This window comes from Ictalurus furcatus, chromosome 13 (genome assembly GCF_023375685.1).
Source record: "Ictalurus furcatus strain D&B chromosome 13, Billie_1.0, whole genome shotgun sequence".
In the NCBI taxonomy this organism is placed as follows: domain Eukaryota; kingdom Metazoa; phylum Chordata; class Actinopteri; order Siluriformes; family Ictaluridae; genus Ictalurus; species Ictalurus furcatus.
Window position 1 is genome coordinate 26,626,339 of NC_071267.1, and position 26,086 is coordinate 26,652,424.

The 26,086-nt window shown below is 42.1% G+C and overlaps 1 protein-coding gene across 3 annotated transcripts in view; it reads left to right on the forward strand.

The window, feature by feature from the left end:
• The window catches only part of odad2 (outer dynein arm docking complex subunit 2), a 71,707-nt gene that overhangs the window by 18,608 nt on the left and 27,013 nt on the right, over positions 1-26,086 (forward strand). For all 3 annotated transcript variants that reach the window (XM_053639291.1, XM_053639290.1, XM_053639289.1), the window contains 7 exons: positions 674-778; positions 1,276-1,426; positions 14,859-15,005; positions 15,093-15,302; positions 19,201-19,434; positions 20,686-20,796; positions 20,975-21,129. In XM_053639291.1, the coding sequence (XP_053495266.1) occupies positions 674-778; positions 1,276-1,426; positions 14,859-15,005; positions 15,093-15,302; positions 19,201-19,434; positions 20,686-20,796; positions 20,975-21,129 (1,113 nt within the window). The remainder of the gene's footprint in view (positions 1-673; positions 779-1,275; positions 1,427-14,858; positions 15,006-15,092; positions 15,303-19,200; positions 19,435-20,685; positions 20,797-20,974; positions 21,130-26,086) is intronic.

Sequence of the window (26,086 nt, forward strand, 5' to 3'; positions counted from 1 at the left end):
TTGTTAACAGTACTGAGGGCTTGTTAACGGTACTGAATGGTTGTTAACGGTACTGAGGGCTTGTTAACAGTACTGAGGGCTTGTTAACGGTACTGAGGGGTTGTTAGCAGTACTGAGGGGTTGTTAGCGGTACTGAGGGGTTGTTAACGGTACTGAGGGCTTGTGAACGGTACTGAGGGCTTGTGAACGGTACTGAGGGGGTTATTAACGGTACTGAGGGCTTGTTAACGGTACTGAGGGGTTGTGAACGGTACTGAGGGGGTTATTAACGGTACTGACAGGATGTTAACGGTACTGAGGGGTTGTTAGCAGTACTGACAGGTTGTTAACGGTACTGAATGGTTGTTAACGGTACTGAAGGCTTGTGAACGGTACTGAGGGGGTTATTAACGGTACTGACGGGTTGTTAACTGTACTGAGGGGTTGTTAGCGGTACTGACGGGTTGTTAACGGTACTGAGGGGTTGTTAACGGTACTGAATGATTGTGAACGGTACTGAGGGCTTGTGAACGGTACTGAGGGGGTTATTAACGGTACTGACAGGATGTTAACGGTACTGAGGGGTTGTTAACACAGAACTTAGTTTAATCATTAAATAAACCACAGTGTAAAATGAATACATAGACACTCAGTATGGTTTATTCCTTTGTTTACGTTTCAAATCTTTCTGTAGTGAGAGAGTCACAGAAAGTTGGAAAACGTCTCCCAAATCAGAGAGCAGGAAGAAAACGAATTATTCTGGATCTCCAGTCACAGGCTGTGCCTCGTTTCCCAAACTGTAAGTGAAGCACCTAGTGTGTGTGTGTGTGTGTGTGTGTGTGTGTGTGCATGCGTGTGTCTGATTACCTTTTTTCTATCTTTCTTTCTCTGTCTGTCTGTTTGTCCCTCTTTCCTGACCTGCCTGTCTATTTATTCAGCATATTTAGTGGAATTCATAATTATTGGCACCCTGTCTGTCTGTGTGTAATATTAGACACATTGCTGCTGCAGACTCTCTTCAGTTCATTAAACTAAAACAAAGACTCTGTTTATCTACACTGAATAATCTCAGCTGTGTGCGGAGGAGAACACATCCTACTGTACTAATAACACACACACACACACACACACACACACACACACATACACTTCTGCGGCTATAACTAACACCTTGAATGATCATACGCGAGTGTGTTCCACATTGTGTAAGACGTACAGCTCAGAAACTCTGAGAGTTTCTTGTGCATTCTTCACTGTGTGTGTGTGTGTGTGTGTGTGTGTGTGTGTGAGTAACAGGAGTCCAGGTGGAGGAACAGGAGCTGAAGGCTTTAGTGAGAGCTCCTCTGAGAGCGAGGATGATGAAGAGCAGACTGAAAGACGAGGGGAGAGCCACACTGACGTTCCCTCTGAGTACTGGCACATTCAGAAACTAGTCAAGTACCTAAAGGTATATATGCATGCACACACACACACACTACCCCAGTAAAGTAACACACCCATGAAACGGTTTGAGAAACGTGATTTGATTGCACGTATTGACATATTGAAGTCAGGAAGGGAGTATTGAAGATACTGTAGTTACACAACAATTTCGTATGTCACTTGTTGTTTGTCTGTTGTGGGCGTGGTCTGTCTGGTTCTCAGAGAACTGTCCGGTTGGTTGGAAGAATTCACTGGAGTCCATCTGTCTGTTTAGATCCGTCACTTTACCGCATCATATCCCATTCTCAGAAATTGTCACTGTTTCTAAAATCACAACCGATCGCCTTTCTCTTGCTCGTGTAAACTCTGCAATAGATCCAATAAAGCGACCAGAGAACGACCCGGCCTGATGTGATGCTAAACTGAAATCCGGTAAAAGCGCTGGAAACACAATACCATAAACACAACTACAATGAAGTGAAGGAACTCCATGGCATTTCTTTAAAAAAAAAAAAAAACAACCCTTAAAATTTCAAACAAGGCATCTGCTAAAAAAAACACAGAGAACAAAGACGGAGGATTTAGTGTGGCATGCAGGCAAAGGGCAAAGCACTAACACCAACAAGACCTCACAAAGAAACGGAGAAACCCACGGGAACTATATATACACACAGCCTAATTACAAACAAGACTCGGGTGAAGCTAACAAGACACAGGTGCAAAGTATTACAGAGAGTCTTACAGAGAGCCGGAGCACGGCGGAGCAGCCATGTTTCATTACACCGCGCAGTGTCTAACGTGCTGAGAATCGGGATTTATGTCCGTGCTGAGGTGCTGAGGTGCTGAGAATGACCTCGACATGCCTGCTTTTTAAGACCAGCGTGTACTGTATAGTGTGTACAGATATACAGTAAAAAAAAAAAAAAACAAAATCGCTCAGCTTTCTGTTCTCATACAGACATGTCTTCTGTACTGTCTCTACCCACATCACTGCTCCTCATTTTTTAACGTACTTTACACCACAGCGTATTTGAGTGCTCCATTCTGATTGGTCCGTAATTTTCCATGACAGCAGTTAATGGTGACCATTTATTTATCTCTAATTTTTTCATCGGAAGTCATACAAAACTATGATTTTCTCGTGTAACTGGAAAAAGGAGGCTTTAACTTTGACATCATAAAAAAAAAATGGCATGTCACATGACCAGGAAGTGCTGTTTACACTTCCTTTTCTGCAGTCACGTGGCATGGTGAAGGTCATCATCAGAGGGCTGTCAAGATGTGATTCATTTTTCAATATTTAGGCCAAACTACTTGAAGGGAAAAAAAAAATTTAAAAAATGAAACACGAGCTGAGAGGTTAAGATTTATTTAATTATTTTGTCATTTAAAGAAGTCGATATATTTTGAGTATTGTCTGACATGGTAAAATGTAATTGTTGCCATATGGCAACAACATGTGAAACTGGAACTGTGGTACGTGCGTCCGTGAATTGAAACAGGACCACACAGCAAAAAAAAACAAAGACACTCGGCTTCTCTAATAGTATATTTCCTTTTTTCCGCTTTCAAAATAAGAAAAAATGTCGTCGTTTTGCAATCGCACCTTTTTTCTAAATTGTAGGAAGAATTAAGAATTCGAGAGAAGGAATTAAAAAGATATTTCACGCAAAACATGTTTGGATGTAATTTTTGTATGTATTTTAAGCAAATAAATCCATCTACATACTTTTTACAACTGGAATTTCTTTCTGGAAGATATAACTTTTACATGCTTAGTAGATAGCAAAAAAAACCTCTGCAACTTATAGTTGTGTTATTACATATTATAATATATTTTGTGTTGTATTTGACTACATGATACTTTCCCCCATTGTACTTTGTTGCCATTCGGCAACAATTTACCAGCTACACAATTTCATATTTATTATAATGTGTGTGTGTGTGTGTGGGTGTATATATATATATATATATATATATATATATATATATATATATATATATATATATATATATATTAGGGCTGCACAATTAATCAGATATCGATCGCGATTACGATTTTGACTGCCCACGATTAAATGGACATAATCGACTGCGATATTAACGTTTAAAGTGCGTCCTCCACTTATAGAAAACTCCGCTGCGGATCAAATCAAGCGCTTCCTAAATTTGGAGCCAATCATATAGAGCAGCGTAGGGATGACGTCATTCTGTAATGCCAAAACCCGGAAAAAGATGTTTGCATTTTAGCGCTCGAGCTGCCAGTTTCTCTGCGAGCTCCAGCGCTTTGCGCGAGGAGAAATCATGACACTAGCACGATGCTAAATGGCACTACAGAGGTTGTCGGGGACATTAAACGTCATCACGCCAAACGGGAAAAAACTTTGCAGATAAACTCAGGGCTCTACAGTGCGACCATTTCACTCGCATTTGTGACTGTAAACAAATATTTATTCGCACCGGTGCGAATGACCTGTTCAGAGTTGTATAATACAACCGGGTTAAAAACTACAACTCGAAAATGCATCTACACCATGCAACAGTTACTTTCACACTGCTTTTCATGTCCTCAGTCAACCGAACAAGTGTGGAAATACTGCAGAGAAGCCATTATGATGGAGAGTAACTCTGTACATCATCTGCTTCAACTTTCCAATCTCACAACCGCCATCTTTTTTTGATCCCGCAAAATGTCCTGAATTTTCACCTGCTCGTGTAGACACAGCGGCGTCGGGCGGAGTAAATTTAATAATAATGCTAATGCTACAAGGTGGGTTTAATTCCAACTTCTTTATGATTGGTGAGGAATTATTTAATAATCAAGATTAGCAACTGTTCAGAAGGAGTACGCTGCTGCTCTCCTTCACGCTCTTCACTAACTCTAATACATAGCATAGTCACGTCGTTTAAACTTAAGGTTGCCAGATATCACCTGAAAAGTCAGCTCCAGTTTCCATGTTTTGATTTAATCCCTCTAAAAGATAGGTATGCACCGAAATGAAAATTCTTGGCCGAAAAAATGAAAAACTTGGCCGAAGGCCGAACACGTTTTTTCCATTTATTTTGCCATTTTTTTCACCATTGCATAAATTAAATAGTCAAAATGTGCTTTTTACTATTTTGTCTTGCTTTTCAAAGAAAAAAATCAATTACAAAAACTACAATTTCAAAATATTTATTTAACACTGAACATTTTTTCATTCCAGCAGGCACAGGCTACCAACAAGGCACAATATAACTTTAAATAAATAAATGAGTGAAATAAAAATATTTTGATGTGGTCATCTTTGAGCCCCTTGAATAGCCGATGTTAGGCCTATGACTGACTGCTGAAAGAATGGAACACTCTGAAGCCTACAATAAAAAAGTGCATTAAAAAGTGCATTGAAGAGTGCAAAAAATGGTTCTATTGGGTTCTATAGGGCTGATTATATTGGGGATATATAGCGCTCGCGTCCCTGTACACCTCGCCGAGTATTATAGTAGAGATAGTATAGTTAGATACGTTGTTAATGTTCTGTTCCTTGATAGATTTAGTTAGTTTAAACTATAGATTAGTTCATTTAGTTCCCCCTGGTTTTTCCGCTCCCAACACTGAACATTAAGGTTTATTGTATTTGTTTACAAGGTGGAACAGATTAACGGTGTATTTTTTTTAAATTTTTTTTTTTTGCATACAGTCTGTAAAATGAACTGAAAATATGAAATTTAGTTTATCAGAAGGTAAATGAATGTGTCATGGCTCACACTATGTTCCTAAATTCTGTCATAATTGTCCAGGTCAAGTTTTCTCCTGTCCACTTGTTTGTTATATTGTGGCACATTAATGATACCATCTCTAAAAATAAATAAATAAATAAAAAATTATATAAAAAAAAAAGCTCCTAAATTTTTGTAATTAGGTGCACAAGTGCTCCTAAAAGAAACTGTCTTGCGTCTCTCCTCCTGTAAACAAATTGGTTGCATATTGTTATATTTGATGCATATTTTCATTTGGTTGATGGCATTTTTATTTTTACTCATCCTATATTTTGGGTACAATTTTATTTATGTTTTGCTTCTACGAGATGATGCACTTTAAGGTTCAGTCTAATTTGATGCAAAGATTTGAACATGAGCAGGAATGTAGCACAACATGGAGGTGAACGCAGCGGTCTGTTCATTTCAATGTGAAAGTGCAATAAAAATACGTTCTCCCTAAAACCAATGAATAATCGTGATAAATAATCGAGATCTCAATATTGATCAAAATAATCAGGATTATCATTTTGGCCATAATCGTGCAGCCCTAATTATAATATATTTAGTGTTGTATTTGACTACATGATACTTTCCACCATTGTACTTTGTTGCCATACGGCAACAATTTACCAGCTGCACATTTTTCACATTCTTTCAAATATATTTTCATTACTTGAACTAATTCAAGCAATAAATATCCATAAAAAACATTTTAAAAAAAAAATGTAAATATAATAATTCATGCCGAAGAGGGTTAATACGTTATCGTTTTTATAGTAACAGCTCATTTAAACGGACGCTCCACAAAAACAGATTTTAAGAAATCGTTCCGTTTTCTGTGAGGAGAAAAGTGTTTATATAATATTTATGGAAGGAGTCTCCAGTGTCGGCTCTTTGTAACAGTCAGAGGTAAAGCTGTAACTTGAGGTTTTCTGACAATTTCAGGACAGAGGCGTTTCCAGCCATGGGACGGTCTACAACATTAAGATGTAACTATAAACCAAATCGTTTGGCACCGTGTATACATCCCGGTGTCTTTGAACGTTGAAATCCACAAACCGTGCTTGACTCCGTTTTGTTTTGTGTCCACCATGTAAACTTCTCTATAAGCTCAGATGATGAGTGTGAGGAATGTCGTATATCTAATCGGCAGCGTGTGTGTGTGTGTGTGTGTGTGTGTGTGTCCGATCTCTCGTCTGCATCACGTCTGTTCACGCCAGGCCAAAGATACCCTTTCTCCAAGCGCACGATGTCACGCCAGGCTTTTCTACATATCAGACCTCATCAAATAAACCCTAAGGTTGTTTTTGCAGGAGTTTGGGCCAAACTGAAATGGATGAGTGTCAGACACAGGGGAAGAATTTATGGACGTATAATCTCCTAATTGTTTCCTAGCCTCCTATAATGGCCAGATAAAGCCATGGTGTAGATAAAGCAAAGCAGAGGTGTTGTTTTAAGCACCATACGAACATCCTGTGTGTGTGTGTGTGTGTGTGTGTGTGTGTGTGTGTGTGTGTGTTTGAAGTCGGTGATCTTTAACAGGATCATCTCCAGTACAACGAGCACTGAATCATCGGAAAGAAAACAGCCAGGCAGAGTTTAGTTTAGTCGTAGATATTTTTAGCCGAGCAGAACCTCCGTGTAATGAATGTAAATGACCCAAAATGTGCCATTTATCATGTGGGTTTAATGAGCGCTGTGGTTAGTCTCAGATAAGCATATGCAAAGGCTTATTTGGGTAAAAATGTGGAGTCTGATCCGTTTAAAATGACGCGCTGGTTACACTGCAGTGTTTATAAAGCGGCCTATCTGTCTGGAAGTCCAAGAGTTCTTTATTTATGACGTTCATCCAGTAGCGTAATTATAACGTCCCCGCCATCAGAAGCCGAAACACAACTTCGCCAAGCTAAACGTCGTTTATTTTTCTCATTCCCTCTCTCTCTCTCTCTCTCTCTCCTTTTTAAGGAGATTACACGCTTCGTGGAGTGTTACATAAATCATCTGTTCTGCGTGTTTAGTATTTAGTAGAAGCGACCGTTCACGTGTAAAGAAGCTCGTTCGTTTCACCGACTGCATCGTGTTCACGCTGATATTTTCACCGCACTACATTAGCCTTAAATTTTTCGAAAATCCCGCAGAAACATAACACACTACACAACGTGCGTTTGTTGTACCGGTGGCTCACAGAGCAAGGTTTTAAATGTAAACACACACGTTCACACGCAGCTCCAGAACCACACGTGTGTACATACAGTGGAGGAAACCGCAGTGTATTTGTTTTGTTAGTTCCAGCTCGACTGCCTCATTAGCTCGGATCGGAGATTAGATGGCAACCAAACAGCGTTTCATACAAAAATGTTTCTCACACTTCTACCGCTGCCAGAAATTTCCCCCCACGGTCCTCGTTAATCGCCTCTAAAGCCGCTAATCATCCGCGGCCTAAATGCTCATGTGACGTAAAAGAATGCAGGATTTCTGCCAGGGTGATTAGAGATTTTTATTGGTGACCCATTTAAACTGACAGCTCGGTGCAATCGGCGTGTTTGCTCAGGAAACGAAGCTTTAATTAGCACGTATCTCGTTGCAGCGAAGACGCACGGCTCGGTTTCGCTTCTCGTGAAGCAGAAAGGGGAACAGTTTTGCGTCTGTGGATATCTCAGTCTGAGATTGTTGTAAAGTAAAGTACAGAAGTTAGGATTACGATTGAAATCTTCAGCTTGTGAGGGTGAAAAATGACAGCGCTAAAGATTAATGAGGGATTCTGCCAGGCTCTGAGCTTACCTGTGAGCTCTGTCATGCATTTTAACCCCCTCTACTGGTCAGACCGAGTACTGCAGGATGCAGTGGCTTCACTCCCCTTTGAACTTTTACACATTTTGTAGTTACTTCTTTTAGTCCTGGAGCTGAAATGGGGTTATATGTGATGAATCAACACAAAATACTCCATGAGGGTCAGGGGAAATGTATAGAAAAAGTTGGCATCAACCCACAGTGCCAAAAAGTATTTCAGAGGACCGAGCCGTGTATAAAAAAAAAAAAAAATTTAATTAATTAAAGATAAAATACAAATGAAGTTTTCAGTGAGGCTTCTGTAGCAGATCCGCTGTTATTTCCAAACACATGCGTTTATGTCAGGTATTTGTTTTGAGCGGATTTTTGCGAAGATGTTGAGGCAATTTTGACAAGACGCTGTAGAGGTGATTTTGAGACGAGTTCAAAGCGGTTTACAGGTGAGATGATTCTGAAGCCATTTTTAAACGGTTTTAGTTTTCAGGTGAGATTAAGACCATTGAGACCATTTTTGTAATGTCGAGAAGAAGTTGAGACGGTTAAGATTTAGGATTCTGTTGGAAAGATTTTGAGGCAATTTTGACAAGAGTTTGAAGTGAGTTTGAGATGATTTTGATTTTGAGGTTTTTTCGAGGTCATTCTGAGCATAGTGAGAATATTTTGAGGTGATTTTGAGACGAGTTTGTAGTCTCACTAGATTTTGAGGTGATTTCGACACCTTTGAGATGAGTTTGAGGTGATTTTGAAACTGTTTTGTGATGAGTTTGAGTCAAATTTGAAACTAGGATGAGGCAAATTTGGCATGGTTTTGAGAATTTGAGGTGATTCGGAGCCTATTCAGAAGATTGTGGGGTGGTTTTTGTGGCAATCGTGAGAAAATTTTGAGGTGAATATTTAACGTGGCTGTTGAGATTATTTTGATTTTGAGATGGCTTTGGGGTCATTCTGAGCATATTTGAAAATATTTTGAGACTGTTGAGAAGATTGTGAGGTGATTTTGAGGCTGTTGAGATGATATTGACATTGTAGTCTCACTAGATTTTGAGGTAATTTTGAGAACCTTGAGCCGAGTTTGAGGTGATTTTGACAATCTTGAGACGAGTTTGAGGTGATTTTGAGACCTTTGAGGTGAGTTTGAGATGTTTGAGGTGAGTTTGAGGTGATTTGACAACCTTGAGGTGAGTTTGAGGTGATTTTGAGACATTTGAGGTGATTTTGACAATCTTGAGATGAATTTGAGGCGATTTTGAGATGTTTGAGGTGAGTTTGAGGTGATTTGACAATCTTGAGGTGAGTTTGAGGTGAGTTTGAGACATTTGAGGTGATTTTGACAATCTTGAGACAAGTTTGAGGTGAGTTTGAGACCTTTGAAGTGAGTTTGAGGTGATTTTGAGATGTTTGAGGTGATTTTGAGATGTTTGAGGTGAGTTTGAGGTGATTTGACAATCTTGAGGTGAGTTTGAGACATTTGAGATGATTTTGAGAATCTTGATGAGTTTGAGGTGATTTTGAGACCTTTGAGGTGATTTTGAAAACCTTGAGATGAGTTTGAGGTGATTTTGAGACCTTTGAGGTGGTTTTGAGACCTTTAAGGTGGTTTTGAGACTGTTTTGTGATGATTTTGAGTCCATTTTGAAACTATGTTGAAGTGATTTTTGTAAGAGTTTGAAATGGGTTTGAGATTTTTTTGATTCTGAGTTTATTGAGTACATTGTGCGGTGATTTTGTGGCAATTGGGAGCCAATTTTGAGCTTATTTGAGGCTGTTGAGATTATATGGACTCTATGATGTAGTTTCACTAGATTTTGAGATTATTCTGAGAACTTTGAGGAGACTTTGAATGTCAGTCACTTATCCGGACCTCTGTAGGTAAGGAATTTTGTGTAACTGGACCCCTATATTAATTCTGGTATAAACAGTTCCAATCAGAAGTCACATAATTAGTTGAATGGAGTGTTTAATCAGCCTGTGTGTGATTAAATTGCCATATGATCTCAATATAAATACACCTGTGTTTATAATCTGCTCATAAAGAGGGGATTAGGCAGAGAAATAATCGAGCACATTATGTGAAAAGTAGAGCTTTAGAGTAAAGTCTTCCTGGCACACTGACTGACCTGAGATGTGTTTGAGTGGCTATTGGAACCCCAATAGTTAAACTTTTTTCTGTATGTATGTGTGTGTGTGAGAGAGAGAGAGAGAGAGAGAGAGAGAGAGAGAGAGAGAGAAAGAGGGAGAGAGATGCTAGTAAAACCACATGGATGCTGCTGATTTAGATCAGGTTAATGTCTTCCATTAAATGTGATACCTCTCTCGATTTCTCTATCTGTCTCTGGTTCTGTCTCTCTGGTTTTATCTCTCTCTCTCTCTCTCTCTCTCTTTCTTTCTTTCTTTCTCGCTCTCTCTCTCTGTTTATACATGAGTCTTTATCTCACACAGGAGAGTTGGAAGCTGTATAATTGAGAATAAATAATATGAGCTCTTCTCTAAATCACCTTCATGAGGTAGCTTTAATGTGAGTGCTCTGCCACCGTGAGCTCGCTTTAAATGCCAAGAGCAGCTTTCTCTTGTTTCTTTTTCTCCTTTCGACTCTTTAACTCTGTCTGTCATGTTCCTTTTGTCTTTCTTTTTTCTCCTTTACCCTCTGACTGTTTCAGTATTTGTCTGTTTCAGTCACAATTATAGAATAAAGATAGATGGAATAGAGTCATCAGTCTGATTGATCTCCCTCTTTATACACACCATGGCTGATCCCCCCCCCCCCTTCGCTCTCTCTCTATTCTGAGACCATGTTGACAATTTTGAGGCCATGTTCATGATTCTGAGACCATGTTGATGATTTTGAAAAGGATTTGAGTCCATGTTGATGATTTTGAGACCATGTTGTTGATTTTGAGAAGAATTTGAGACCATGTTGATGATTTTGAGAGGATTTTGAGACCATGTTGTTGATTTTGAGAAGAATTTGAGACCATGTTGACGATTTTGAGAGGATTTTGAGACCATGTTGTTGATTTTGAGAAGAATTTGAGATCATGTTGATGGTTTTGAGAAGAATTTGAGGCCATGTTCGCGATTTTGAGAAGATTTTGAGGCCATGTTGAAGATTTTGAGGCCATGTTGATGATTTTGAGAACATTTTGAGATGATGTTAAGACAACTTTGATGCGATTCTAAGACAAATTTTGAAAGTTTGAGCCAATTGTGAGAAAATTTGGAGGCAGTTCGTCCTCTGGTGTCTCTTTTACAGCCAAGAAAATATCAAATATCTTACTGCCCAATCCTTAACACGCTTTCTCTCTTTTCCTTTCTCTTTATTTCTTTCCGTCTCTCCTCAGAGGCTTCACCAGCAAATAGCATTTAAAATGAATGGCACTTGACATAAATACTTCAAACTGAGCTTTTTAATGCCTAGAAGATAAGACTGACAGTTCTGGACTGAAAGAGTGTATTGAGACCAGCTTAACACATCTGTGTGTGTTTTTCCTTATGAGAAGTGTAGTAAAGCACACTGCACATGCTGTGAGGTAGCTTTAGGAAGACAGTCATGTTCACAGGTTTGTGAGTGTGTGTGTGTGTGTGTGTGTGTGTGTGTATGTGTGGGACAGAGACGGGCTGTGGATCACATCTCTGGAACATGTGTGTTTGGGAGCGCAGTAGTGTCCGAGTCTCGCGATATAAAAGAACTTCAGATGTTGTTCTAGTTTTAAAGAATGTCCACAGCTCTTTGAGACCAAAGCAGGCAAAAACGAAAGCATATGATCCCTCGCTTTTTCCCTCTTTTCTCCAAGCCGGCGGTATCGGCTGTAAACCGAGCGCTGTTTTTACAAGTTTGCAATGCGAACCCGCCGAATGCTTTGAAGAAGGAGAGAATGGCACAGCGGATTCACTGCTGCTACTGGTTCACATTTAGTCCAGGATCGTAATATGGGCAACACATGTGCCCTGTCTCTCTCTCTCTCTCTCTCTCTCTCTCTCTCTCTGTCTGTCTGTCTCACTGTCTCTCTCCGTCTCTCTGTATCTCATACATACATATTAGTTTAGTCTTTGTATAAATATATCATCAGAATCCGAATAAACATATTATATTAGTGTCCATATAGAAACATGGAGATGAGAGAATAGAAACCAAGCAAATATTGGCTTAAAGAAGTTTTATCTTAAAGAAGTCAATAAAAAAAACCAGAAGGCAAACAGGGCTGTGTGTGCGTGTGAGAGTGTGTGTGCGAGAGAGTGTGTGCGCGAGTGAGAGAGTGTGTGAGAGAGAGTGAGTGAGTGTGAGAGTGCGTGCGTGTGAGAGAGTGTGTGAGAGAATGTGTGAGAGTGTGTGTGTGTGAGAGTGAGTGAGTGTGTGTGTTTGGGTGTGTTACTCACTGTCCCTCAGGTTGTGGCAGGCAGATGCGTACTAAAGCACCGCTCTCCTTCATGTCCCCTAACAGAATGGGCAGTGTGTCAGTGTTGGTCAGAAGGGAGAACTGAGGGTGTGTGACTTGAAATTTAAAAAATATATATTTCACACAAGTGTTTGAACGTGTTACATTCACTTAGAAAGAGCAGCTCTGTCTCCACTGTATTGCTGTTGACCTTTTGTACAAAAAATTCACAAAAAATACTCTGCTCTCATGGACATCAAACAATCGCAAATGCAACGCAGGTTTATAAAAAAAAATTGTTGTATATAGGTGTGCTACAATTATTGGCATCCATTTGAATTCATGAGACAAAAATATATTTGAAGTGTATTCCAACTGATATTTGACATTTTTTAGTGCACCTGGGCGACTAGGAACAGGAAATTGTTCAACTATGACTTCCTGTTTCACAGGGGTAGAAATGAGGTAACACACAGGCCAAATTCCCTTAGTCATTCATAACAATGGGTAAGAGCGAGGAATATAGCTGTGATGTGCGGCAAAAGGTTGTTGAGCTTCACACAATGGGGCGTGGCTATAAGAAAATAGCACAAGCATTGAAAATGCCCATTTCCACCATCAGGACAATAATTAAGAAGTTCCAGTCAACTGGAAATGTCATGAATCGACCTGGAATTGGACGTGTGTCTATATCGTCTCAACACACTGTGAAGAGGACGGTTCGAGTGGATAAAAATCTCCAAAGATCACAGTTGGAGAACTGCAGAAGTTAGTTGTGTCTTGGGGTCAGAAAGTCTCCAAAACCACAATCCGAAGTCACCTACATCACCACAAGTTGTTTGGAAGGGTTTCAAGAAAAAAGCCTCTACTCTCATCCAAAAACAAACTTGAGCGTCTTCAGTTTGCCGACACTACTGGAACTTCAAATGGGATCGGGTTCTACGGTCAGATGAAACCAGAATAGAGCTTTTTGGTAATAAACACCAGAGGTGGTTTTGGAGCACACAGAGAGGTAGCCATATGGAAAAGTACCTCATGCCCACGGTTAAATATGGTCGTGGATCTTTAATGTTTTGGGGCTGTTTTTCTGCCAGAGGACCTGGATATTGTGTTAGGATACATGGCATCATGGACTCTATCAAATATCAACAGATATTAAATGAAAACCTGACTGCCTCTGCCAGAAAGCTTCAAATGGGCCGTGGTTGGATCTTCCAGCAGGACAATGATCCAAAACATGCATCAAAATCAACACAGAAATGGTTTACTGACCACAAAATCAAGATCCTGCCATGACCATCCCAGTCCCCTGACCTGAACCCCATAGAAAACCTGTGGGGTGAACTGAAGAGGAGAGTCCACCAGCGTGGACCTCCAAATGTGAAGGATCTGGAGAGATTCTGTATGGAGGAACGCTCTCAGATCCATCCATCCATCCATCCATCCATCCATCCATCTTCTGCCGCTTACTCCTTTTTAGGGTCACGGGGAAACATGGAGCCTATCCCAGGGAGCATCGGGCACAAGGCGGGGTACACCCTGGACAGGGTGCCAGTCGGTCTCAGATCCCTCACCATGTATTCTCCAACCTCACCAGGCACTGGGGGCAGTTTGTCGGGGTCTGAGAGGCAGCTAAAGTTGGGGATGATTTTGTTCATTTTGGTGAAGAATTCAGTTGGAATGTGGTTATATTTAGTGAATTCGGAGAGGAAGTGCAGCTCTGTCTCTATTTTATTGAGTGTGCACTGTTGGCACAGTGGCGTCTCTCGGGGCAGCAGGACCGTCTGTGTCGGCTGTCTCCGTGGCCAAGCCGTGCTCGCTGTACTTCATCAGTGTGTTTCTCAGTGTTGGATCAGTCACCGTGCTCAGATAATCTGCCACGCTGTACTGTCTGTTTAGGGCCAAATAACTCTGCATTTCACTCTGGAGTTTAGTTTGGGCTTCCCTCCTGTAGTGTGGATCTTCCATGCTCTGCTTTATCTGTCTATCATTAGAGTAGAGAGAGAGAGAGAGAGAGAGAGAGATTGGTGACTCAGCAGTGGATTAGAGGAGTGCAGGGTTACATTTCAAAGCTCCACTAATGTTGCTGATGTTCCTGGAGCTTAGTAAACACTTGTGCTGGACCTACTGTATCCAGCTTGGGCCTGACTGAGAGCTGCTCGTGTGAAATGTGCAGATGTTCCAGCTCTGCACATCTGTCCACTTTCCTCCTGCACCAGACACCCGGCTAAAGTGAGAGTCAGAGACACTGTCTCAGGCCCCAGAAAACCCTGACTGTGGGTTTATTACAGCAAATGTTCATGATTTTCAGTCACCACATGTTCATTACACACACACACACACACACACACACACACACACACGTCCTCATACACACCCAAACACAGGCATGATTGAGCCCGTGTGTGAGTGCGTCTGTGTGTGTGTGAGGGCGTGTGTCCTTTCATACACACCCTTTTAGTCTTTTTCTGTATTATTTTCTTTCTTTCTTTGTTTATTTTAAATTATTTAATATTTATTACTTATGTTTTATTTGTGTGTGTGTGTGTACAGGGAGGTAATCAGACAGCCACAGTGATTGCTCTGTGTTCGATGCGAGACTGTAACCTGGCTCAGGAGGCGTGTCAGCTGGCCATCAGAGACGTGGGGGGGCTGGAGGTCCTCATCAACCTGCTGGACACAGACGAGCTGAAGTCTAAAGTGAGTTTTTACATGACAAAAACGTATCCTAGCGTTTACTTGTAACGATCACTCGTTATGCCCAGTGTCCTCTTTCTCATGTCTCAGGTCGGTTCTCTGAAGATCCTGAAGGAAATCAGTCGCAGCTCTCCGATCCGACGAGCCATCGCTGATTTAGGGGGACTGCAGACCATGGTGTCCATCCTGGACTCTCCTGATAAAGAGCTGAAGAGCTTGGCAGCCGAGACCGTCGCCAACGTGGCCATGTTCAGGCGAGCGCGCAGGACCGTGCGGCAGTACGGCGGCATCCGGAGACTGGTGAGTTGTAACCCAGTATGGCTACGATGAGGGGTGCACAAATAAACATCTCTCTATCGCACTCACTCAAACACACACACACACACAAAATACAATGGTATAGACTCCACCCACTTGTTTCTGCACACACTCACACGCTCGGCACCCCCGCCTACATCAAAGCCCAGGCTCTTCAGGTAAAAACAGATCGGATGTCGGGCCGCCCCTCCGCTTGGCACATTGTTTATTGACAGAGTGGCGCTCACTGTGATTACAAGCCCACAGCCCGCACTAATCTGTATATTTACACTGGTTCAGACTCGGACGTAGCCGAGGACCTAGCGTTTCCATCACACACGCTGGCTCAACCTGAAGGATCAGACCACCTCTGAAGTGCACGTGTGTAATGCTGTATTAGCGTGTTGCCTTAATTACATCACTGCAGAGAACTCTAATGTTTGATATGACAGCGTCTGAAAATCCATTTCTGTCATAGAACATGTGACTCAATCCGCACTGGTCAAAAATACACCAGAGTAGTCTTCCTCCCAATAACAATGGCAGATGCACCAATCAACCCTGCTGAAAAACAACAATAGAAACCATCAACGGATTTGTAATGGTTTTAAATGGTTCTAATGGAAACTTTAACGGTCACTGTGGGTCTCTGTTGATAATTTGTGGCCTTCTATTGGTGGCATGTTATGTCTAGTGGATACCATTAAGGACCAGCAGTGGTATTGGTTTTAATGGTTAGCTGATGGTTTGTAATGGTTTTTGTAGTGGAAACCATTAGAATGTCTGTGATGGTTTCTGTTGTTTTTTTTTTGTTTTTTTTCCCCAGCAGGGAACATATGAATCTGAAATGTTTGATAGGCGTCTAGGTGTTTTGAAGACTCTTATGTCTTTATGATCCAAAGTAAATACGTGTACGGTGCGTGTATATGTCGTGTAAGAAGTCGATATTGCATTTATTGCTGTACTGTGAGCAGCCATGTTGATTTGACATCACTTCTTGAACTCAAGAGTTGAGGAGTCCGACCTGACTTCCTGAGTCGAAGGGGTGCTTTCTTTGGTTTTTTCCTAGTCGAAGGTTGAAGTTACAAGTTTTAGTCGAATTCACTACAGCTCTGACGGGGCCCCTGAAGCCCCGCCCCCTCCTCTAATCTCACAATAGTAATGATTCAGCTGGTGCTCTCTCGGTTTGAGAAGTTCGACCGCAGAAACGTTGCCCATGTGTACGCATTTAATCAAAATGCCATAACATGATCTCTGTAATATTTCACAAAAGTGTATTATATCATCACAAAATTGATATTAATATCTCCAAATACTTTTTTTTTCTTTTATATATATATATTTTTTAACATTTACAGTAACTATAAAATAAATGTTTCTTTTTTTCCCCTCATAATTCATTAGCAGCTATGAACTAGCTAGCAAAAACATTAGTCATTAGGTCACTGTGCTAGCAGTCTATGCCGAGTGCAATTATAATGGAATTTAGTGTAGAAACTTCATTCCAATTTAACAACACGTCCGAGGAAAATGTTAATATCCCGGATGATTTTGATTTCTGCTGGACGTTTATACACTTTCACACTTGATCAGTATAAAGCACATAACAGCTCCAGTTATTAGCTAACCGTAATTGTACTAATAGCACATTTTATAGCCACATGTTTTGTTCGTCCACGCGGTGTAAATACCCTATGTAGGGCACCGCTGTGCACATGGACCTCAGTGGGCAGACAGTACATATTTTTTTAATTATACATGCTTTCTCCATGCTTGTGTGCTGGCTAGCAGATTTTCAGGAAAACTGGCTATTATAAACTATAAACCACAAACCAGAAATCAGTATGTGAGCAATCAGTGCAGCTCAAAGCCCACTGTCCACTTCAGCTTTCATTTAACCCCTTCATTCAAATTCCTCTCAGCCTTCGTCTCTCATCTTTTCATGTCTCTGTCACAGATTTCATGTTATCGCTGCTTACGGATTTTAACCCCGAACATAAAAACCCAAGTGGATATGAATTTATAATCGGAGGAGGAGGAGGAGGAGGAAGAATTGTAGGAACAAAATGCCCAGCCAGATTTAGATGGTTGCACGGTACAATTTTGTCTTCCAAGTATGTAAATTGAATCCTGGCTCACTTCTTACTGGCATACGAACATTTTAAAGCGCTGCCAATGGTGGCCAGAATAGTAAGCTTTTCCTGTGTAATCTCATTAGAACAAAAGTACACATAATGCACTACAGTCATGCTGGTCCCAACCCCCCCCACCCCCACCCCCTCACCCTCACCCCCTCACCCACCATTCGTTGCGAAGCCCCATCACCACTAATGTCCAGCATTTCAGCAGTTTCCACCAGACTTGTTTATGACTTAACTTTTATGAGTCTGAGTCGTCACAAGTTGTTGCTTTCTGAGTCCACGCCGAGTCCCTAACTCTGGAGTCCCAGTGCATTCCTGTGTCTTAAATTATACCTGTGGAAGAGGATAAAGAGTGCTAGTATTTAGAAGTGTGGATCTAACCTCATCGGTTTAAGAAGCCTTGATTTAGTATTCAAAGTGTTTGTCTACATTTTATGGGGAGGTCAGAGAAAGAAATCAGAGAAAGATTCCCTTTGTGATGGTTCTTTTGGAAAAGAAAAGGCTTAGCAGTAACTGGTGTTTTAATGCATGTCATTTGAGTTACCTGAGTCGAGGTGGGAACCAGTGGCTTTGAAGCCTGACTCGAGCTGTTAACCAGTGAGTCGAGTTGGGAATCAGTGGTTTTGAAGCCTGAGTCAAGCTGTTAACCAGTGAGTCGAGTCGGGAATCAGTGGTTTTGAAGCCTGACTCAAGCTGTTAACCAGTGAGTCGAGTCGGGAATCAGTGGTTTTGAAGCCTGACTCAAGCTGTTAACCAGTGAGTCGAGTCGGGAATCAGTGGTTTTGAAGCCTGACTCAAGCTGTTAACCAGTGAGTCGAGTCGGGAATCAGTGGTTTTGAAGCCTGACTCAAGCTGTTAACCAGTGAGTCGAGTCGGCAATCAGTGGTTTTGAAGCCTGACTCAAGCTGTTAACCAGTGAGTCGAGTCGGGAATCGGTGGTTTTGAAGCCTGAGTCAAGATGGGAACCAGTGGCTTTGAAGCCTGAGTCGAGTTGGGAACCAGTGGCTTTGAAGCCTGACTCAAGCTGGGAACCAGCGAGTTGAGTTGGAAATCAGTGGTTTTGAAGTCTGAGTCGAGTTGGGAATTAGTGGGTGTGAAGCCTGAGCCGAGCTGGGAATCAGTGGCTTTGAACTCTGAGTCAAGTCCTGAGTCATGAGCTTTGAAGTCAGAGTTGAGTTGCCAGTCACAGGTTTCAAATTCAAGTTTTGTATTTAGAACAAGCCACAGGAGCAGCTGTGGCCCAGGTGGTAGAGCGGGTTGTCCACTAATCATAGGGTCATGCCGAAGTATCCTTGGGTAAGACACAGAACCCCAAGTTGCTCCCGATGGTACGTTAGCGCCTTGCATGGCAGCTCTGCTACCATTGGTGTGTGTGTGTGTGTGTGAAACTGTGAATGAAACACCGTGTAAAGCACTTTGGATAAAAGCGCTATATAAGAGCAGACCATTAGAAAAAAGGTCCCACAAAGTCACAATGCCTCATCTTCAAGTTTTCTCCCCAAATGCTCCAATGAAATATCTTGTACTTGAAATTTCCCAAAGCTCCTTATGTTTACTAATTGAGAGGAGAAGCACTCCACCCTTCACTTTTTTTTTTCTTTGCTTGCACCTGATTTACGGCTTGATTTTTGGGGTCATGAAAAAGTGTTTAAGGTCCCTTGGGATTCTCATACATGTGAAATCTCTGCTGGTGGTGAGTGTCCTGGTATAAAATGCTATGTTAAGGACTTGAGAGGACTGTCTGTATGTGTGTGTGTCAGGTGGACCTGCTGGACTGCGTTCCTAACTCGACGACGCTGAACGCGGAGCAGGAGAAGGATGTGGAGGTGGCACGCTGCGGTGCTCTGGCCCTGTGGAGCTGCAGTAAGAGCACCAGGAACAAGGAGGCCATCCGTAAAGCCGGGGGGATCCCTCTGCTAGCCCGCCTGCTCAAATCCCCCCAGAAGAACATGCTCATCCCCGTGGTGGGCACGCTTCAGGAGTGCGCCTCTGAGGTCTAATTCTCACTGCTGCTCTGAGACATGACCTAAACTTAGTCCTGCTGCGATTCACTGCTAACACTCTACTCAAAATCTGCATCATGAGATTGACATAAGCATGTCATAAACATGTCTTGTTTACATCCAGTGATATTAGCATGTCATTATGATGCTTACATCACATGCTAATGTTTTAAGACAGATTTCCTAAAAACAGCCATTAAGGAATTTAACACCATGGTCACAAATAATACTTTTTTTTACGGTTTATTCTTCTACATCAGGACACTTCCAACTTCTTAGACTTCTTAGATCTCATAGTAGTTCAAGGAAGTAGTTACAAGTAATCGTACGCAAGCTTTTGCATTTAGCTCTGTGCTAACTAGAGCACACAAAGAAATTAGCAGACGCCTGCCAGTCGAATCAGAAACGAGTCATTTCTTTGTCCATGGTATGAAATATCTGTTTTCATAAAGTAGATTACGATGGTCGTAGAACATAATATGGCACCGATTAGCATGTGTGAGATAATGCCCTCGGAGATGTAACCATAGCAACAGCTATGAAACTGTACATGTATTATATATAGCTAAGAAGCCATCATGTAAACCAGTTTACATCCATTGGTATGTAACCATAGCAACTGTTGTATAACGATACATATAAGATATAATGCTAAGCAGCTATCATATAAGCCAGACAACGCCCCTTGATATGTAACCATAGCAACAATTATATAATCACATGTATATTGTGTAATGATAAGTAGCCATCATATAAGCCACTTGAGATGTAACCATAGCAACAATTATATAATCGCATGTATATTGTGTAACGATAAGTAGCCATCATATAAGCCACTTGAGATGTAACCATAGCAACAAGTACATAACCGTAAGTTTAACATATAATGTTAAATTGTCGTCATAGAAGCCCCTTGAGATGTATCCATAGCAACAGTTATATAGCTGTATGTATATCATATCATTTATAATCAACCTGCTGACATTTTATAGAACGAGTCTAGTGGCCTAACACGTGTGTGTGTGTGTGTGTGTGTGTGTGTGCTTTTCATGGCGGCTATTTAAACCAGGCAAACATCAGCAGAGCTGTATACAATGTTCTGTGATGTTCCTGGTATCGACGAGTAGAAGAACCATAACATAACATAACTGAAAGTCCTGTTAGAAACCCTTAAAAGGCTGTAATGCCAGCTGAGATGCGAGAGCTGCATGGTGAAGAATGTTCTCTCGTTCTGTTTGGCAGAGGAGCTACAGGATTGCCATACAGAGCGAGGGAATGATCGAGGATTTGGTGAAGAACCTTAGCTGCGACAACCAGGAGCTTCAGATGCACTGCGCGAGTGCCATCTTCAAGGTAACCTCCGAGCTGCCGAGCGCTGTGACTGATGGCCTTTCAGCACCGCTAAAGTGCTTTTACAGCTGCTCACGGCCGCGTTCTCACTCCTCTGAAATGGAAAGGGTTTGAAATAAATAGCAGACACGTGTATCACATCAGCTTGGGGTTGATTTGAAGCTTGTGTGTGTGTGTGTAGTGTGCCGAGGACAAGCAGACGCGGGACCTGGTGCTGCAGTACGACGGCTTGCAGTCGCTGGTCACTTTGCTGAAACAAGCCGATAATAAGCAACTGCTCGCCGCTGCCACCGGGGCCATCTGGAAATGTTCCATCAGCATGGAGAACGTAGCCAAGTACGCCTACGTTTTACTGTTTCTAATCCATAGATAGTTATAGATATGTAATAAGACATTTATAAATGATGGAATCAGCTGTATGCGGTGACTTACTGTATATATGTGCTGGTGAATCACTGAGACACAGATACAGAAAGGACATCTTTATTTTTTAAACGTTTTCTGCACATTGTTCAGTCCAAGTTTGTAATCATTCGCACGGCGCGTCCATCAGATACGGGACGCCAAAATGTCCACAGCGCTCCTGCGCCGTCGCATCACCATCAAAACAAAGAAGAGCGCACGCACACTCTGTACAAACGAATGAAAAGACATTAAAGTCCCCGTGAAGTGCCTTGAAACGCGTAGCGTCATTCAGTGCCTTGACGTAATTTACGCTGAAACAGGAAGTCAGGGTGGGAGATATCGTGTCGCTCCTCCCCCTTTTTAAATAGCCAATAGCGTTTAGCTTACCTCACAGCCCGGGCTAAGCCGTACTTGACGGTTAGTACCATGGATTTTTTTTTTTTTAATGTCGGGGGCGGGACACTTCAGATTCTACAGAGCGTTTGAGCGGACAGAAAATCCGAAGTGTAGGATGACATCATCATAATCGTTGATCCGTATCAGTGGTCGTGAGGCTGTACATTTTTAACGCGTATATATCTTCTAAATGTGAATTTTTCTCACTGTTTCGGAGCGCACTAGCTTATAGAGAACCGTGAGGCTGACGTATTCATACTAAAAGCCACACAACTTCCATTTTGATTTCATGGGGACTTTAAAATACAAGAAATCCAACAGAGCAGAAGTGAGCGAATGAATCGATTAGCCAGTAATTAAGCATTTAATGTTGGCGTGAACACAGATCGGTGTAGAGAACACGGTGAGGCTTGTGTTTAAACTCCTCGCGTGACTTTTCCCTCAGGCGATGAGACATGGACCGATGTGGATGAAACGGAGAACTCCTCTCTTGTTGCAAACTTATCGTTCTTTGCAATTTAGCATTGACGCTGTGGAGATTCGGTCAGCGGTTCTCAAAGTTCGGTTCTGGGACCCCTAGGGATCCGTGAAGCGTAGCCAAGGGGTCCATAAGTCCATTTAGATTGATGGAAATCACAGTCCAAATGATCAAAGTTTTTCTATTAAAGGGGCCAAGCACCAAGGAAAACTATTTAATTAATGGTTAATGTCGATGGAAAGTTTATTATTATTTGAAATATTATTAGACTAATTTAAAGAATGTTCATGAAATAAATCCATACTGAGATGGTCCTCAGAATTAAAGGGGTCCTTGGCAACAAAAAGGTTTGAGAATCCAACGGATTACGTTATAAATGTAGAGGAACGTGCGCCATCTTTCAGTGGAATTGGAGTGAAATCTGTAAATGTGTCATTTTTTACCGTATATAATTGATATTCTCAATAAAATTGTTAAATTCTCGTTTACACTAGTTGACGTAGGAGATAGTTTGGGCCGTTGGGTTGAACGAGTGATTGGCGGTGTTTCCTCGCCTTACGGAGCGCGTGTATGTACTCGGGTGCTCGCGAGAGCGAGCAGGACGCGGAGAATGTTCGGTCACACGTGTCACGTCTTTACGAGACGTCTCGTTTGTTCGCATCGCTCAGCGCTGCCCTGCCTCGTCCCTCTCCGTGCCGAGAACATCCAGGGATCGTCGTTCCAACCGACCGCCAACATTTTTCTACACTCTGATCATTTACGATGACTGTCCGCCAGAGGAACGCATTCACTCGTATCACGCCCACACCGTTAACGGAAGAGTAGGTTAAGGTGAGGTGAAGCGAAGCGTAGTGACGAGTTAGTCGGGAGAATTAGCGGAGAGTATTTCCCCCTCCCGGGCGCGAGCGAGCGAACGAACGACCTACCGTACGGGGTTGTGGAGGACGTCGGCCTCCGTCCCATTTCCCTCATCAAGCGCGATGACGATCCTGGAGGCTTTCCTGCTGTAATTTTTCTGCCGTTTTTGAAGTCATTCTTTCCCCCTCATGAATTAAAAAAAAAAGGAAAAAAAAAAAGTTTGGAACCATGACCTGGCAAGTGTTTTCTGTCACAAAGGTACTTTCATATAAAAATGATTTAGCTCTATTTATTTTGTCATGTGGTACGCATGTAGTATACACGGTTCAAATATGCATCATTTTATTCCACCATTACCTGTCTATAAATTACAGAGTTGTATTTTTACAACGCTGAGGCCAAGGATCTGATAAAGCAGCCTCACATTTTTAGTTTATGATAAGAGTGCTTTTGGATTTTTATGGCGTTTTGATAGATTTGGATCTGTGGACGTTTCTACTGTCTGGCCGTGTCCCAGACAGAAAATGGAGTTGTTTGGGAGGAGGAATGCAGAGGGAGGCTCGTGTCTGCAGTGGCCCAGTAGCAGTATGACTGCTTTCTCTCTCGCGCGCGCTCTCTCTCTCTCTCTCTCTCTCTCTCTCTCTCTCTCTCTCTCTCTCTCTCTCTCTCCATCTCATAACTCAAATCGAACAGAACCTTATCGTGCATTTATATCACATTAAGCCCTTTCCAAATTAAAGCTCGTGCCTTCATCAATTCACTTAATGTCACGTTAACAGAAACACTCTCAGGTTTCTCAGCTGCGGTTTTAAATGCGCTCATTTCAGCATTCTTACTCTGTGACTAATTTACATAAACACATGTTTTTTACTAACTAGCTGCTAAACTCAATTTTAGATCAAATACAAGGTTCAAATACAGCTAAAGCTCGGGAGTAAGTTTGTATAAATATTTAGTATCTGGGTCAGGATACACCCAGGATGCGATGCCAGTCTATTGCACGGCATCTCGCGTTCATTTACAAATTTAGTGTAGCAAGTCCACGTACTGATCGGAAGGTCGGGGGTTCAAGCCCCAGCACTGCCAAGCTGCCACTGTTGGGCCCTTGAGCAAGGCCCTTAACCCTCTCTGCTCCAGGGGGCGCTGTATCATGGCTGAGCCTGCGCTCTGACCCCATTATGTGATCAATAAAGACTCGTTATCATTAGTTTAGTTATTGTTACCATCCCGTAGTTGATTATTTTTCCTATAACCGCACATCATGAAGTGTTTCGTTCCTCTTATACCGCAGCAGACTGCCGATGATTACCCGAGAAAATGTCCTGAAGATGTCGGAAAGTTACAGCTTTACCTCCGAGTGTTACAAAGCGCTGACACTGGAGACTCCTTCCATAAATGTTACATAAACACATTTCTGCTTGCACAAAACTTCAACACGTGAACGACGTAATCTTCGTTTGCTCACGTTTAGTTTATGAGGAGCGTACGCCGGACAAAAACGGTGAACGAGCTGTTACTATGGAAACGATAACGTATCAGAACGAGTGCATTAACGTCAATATAAACCCGTGATTTGCAGCTGTCAGAGCAGCTGTTTAGAAAATTAATCAAGACCTTCTGACCAATCAGGATCCAGAATTCAGCAGCACCGTGATGTAAATCGTAATCTCGGCTAATGCTAGTAGTATCAGCAGAAATATTAATGCGTGTAGAGATGAATAGTTAACGCTATTACCTTGCTAATTTGCTGCCACCGAATATTCTGAACATTTCCTAAAAGTTCAAATAATTACAGGATAAATCATAATGGGAAGTATAATTCAAACTATTTTATCCACAAAGGATATTTTGTGGTATTTATAGCCCGACTGCCACCTCTAAAAGCTTGACTAATGCATTTCAAGCCTTTGGCTCGCACCTCACGCCTGACTCACTCCATAACCTCTATTAGCATGAACGCAGCAGCGGGAGAAAGACCGAGAGCCAGAGGAACTGCACGGCCGAGCCCGGGCACGGCGAGACGACAAGTCATGGCCAACCATAGCTAATGACTCAGAGCTCTGTTCGCACACCGAGCCAGCAATAATAATAAAAGTCATTATAATAATGAGACTAATAATCGCATGGTAGCTGCAATTGATGGCGCTGCATTCGCAAGCTTCAAAAATACCTCCAATTAGCGACCGATTACGTGCTGGGTATGATAAAGTGGAATGCGGCAAGGAAAATGAGTGCGTAAGAGCGCAGAAATGCTCTGCAGTGTGTTCTCTTGGATCGCTCACACGGTTGGGTGTGAAGGAAGGTGAATTTCATACTCGAGAGGAAAGCAGCGTGATGCCGGTCCGACTGTTTCAATATACGTTTAAAATTCGTCTCTCTCTCTCTCTATATATATATATAATAAAACCGTCAAGGTCGCACATTGCGTTTGTAATAAAATGACAAAACTGTTTTTGTCACACACGTAACAGAACTTTTCACCGGGCCATCTGGGTTTCAGAGCGCCGCAGTGCCCACTTCAACATCAATCACAGGCCGAGTGGCATTTCGTGACAGAAATCAGTTTGGAACACATTTTACACTTTACAGCAGCTGTAATTTTAAAGGAAATTCCTCCCCCTCCCCCCCCTTCTGGTTTTCTCTCGGTCAAGTACATGAGCAGGTCAGACAGACAGCTTGAGTTGCCAAAGGCAGACAGCATGTCTTTGTTTGAGTGATGGTGATGTGAGTGCGAGCGGCGAGCACAGACGTAGGCAGAGGGAAATGAACCGATGGCTTTTGGGAAGCAGGAGCATGGCGTCGTGGGTTCGGCTCTGGGGGAAGGATTTGCGCAGGTTTGAAAGTCCGAACGGCGGTGGGTGAGAGTCCTGGAAGAGAACGTGTTAGACGTTTGCCTGAATAATGACGCGTCAGAATGAGCAGACTGACGGTTAAAGAATATGTTCATAGAGTTTTTGTGCTTGTTTTGAGAGCACACTGTTATTCATCATGTGGTAAATACTACAGCAGATGTACAGCATGTTTGTTTGTTTAAGCATAATGTTACCAGTGAAGCCGTTTTCAGTTTCTGTATAATACACAGTATACAAGCGTGTGTCGTATCATGCGGTGAGAGGCAGGGCGCGACTCTGCGTGTACTTTATTTGGGACTTTCCT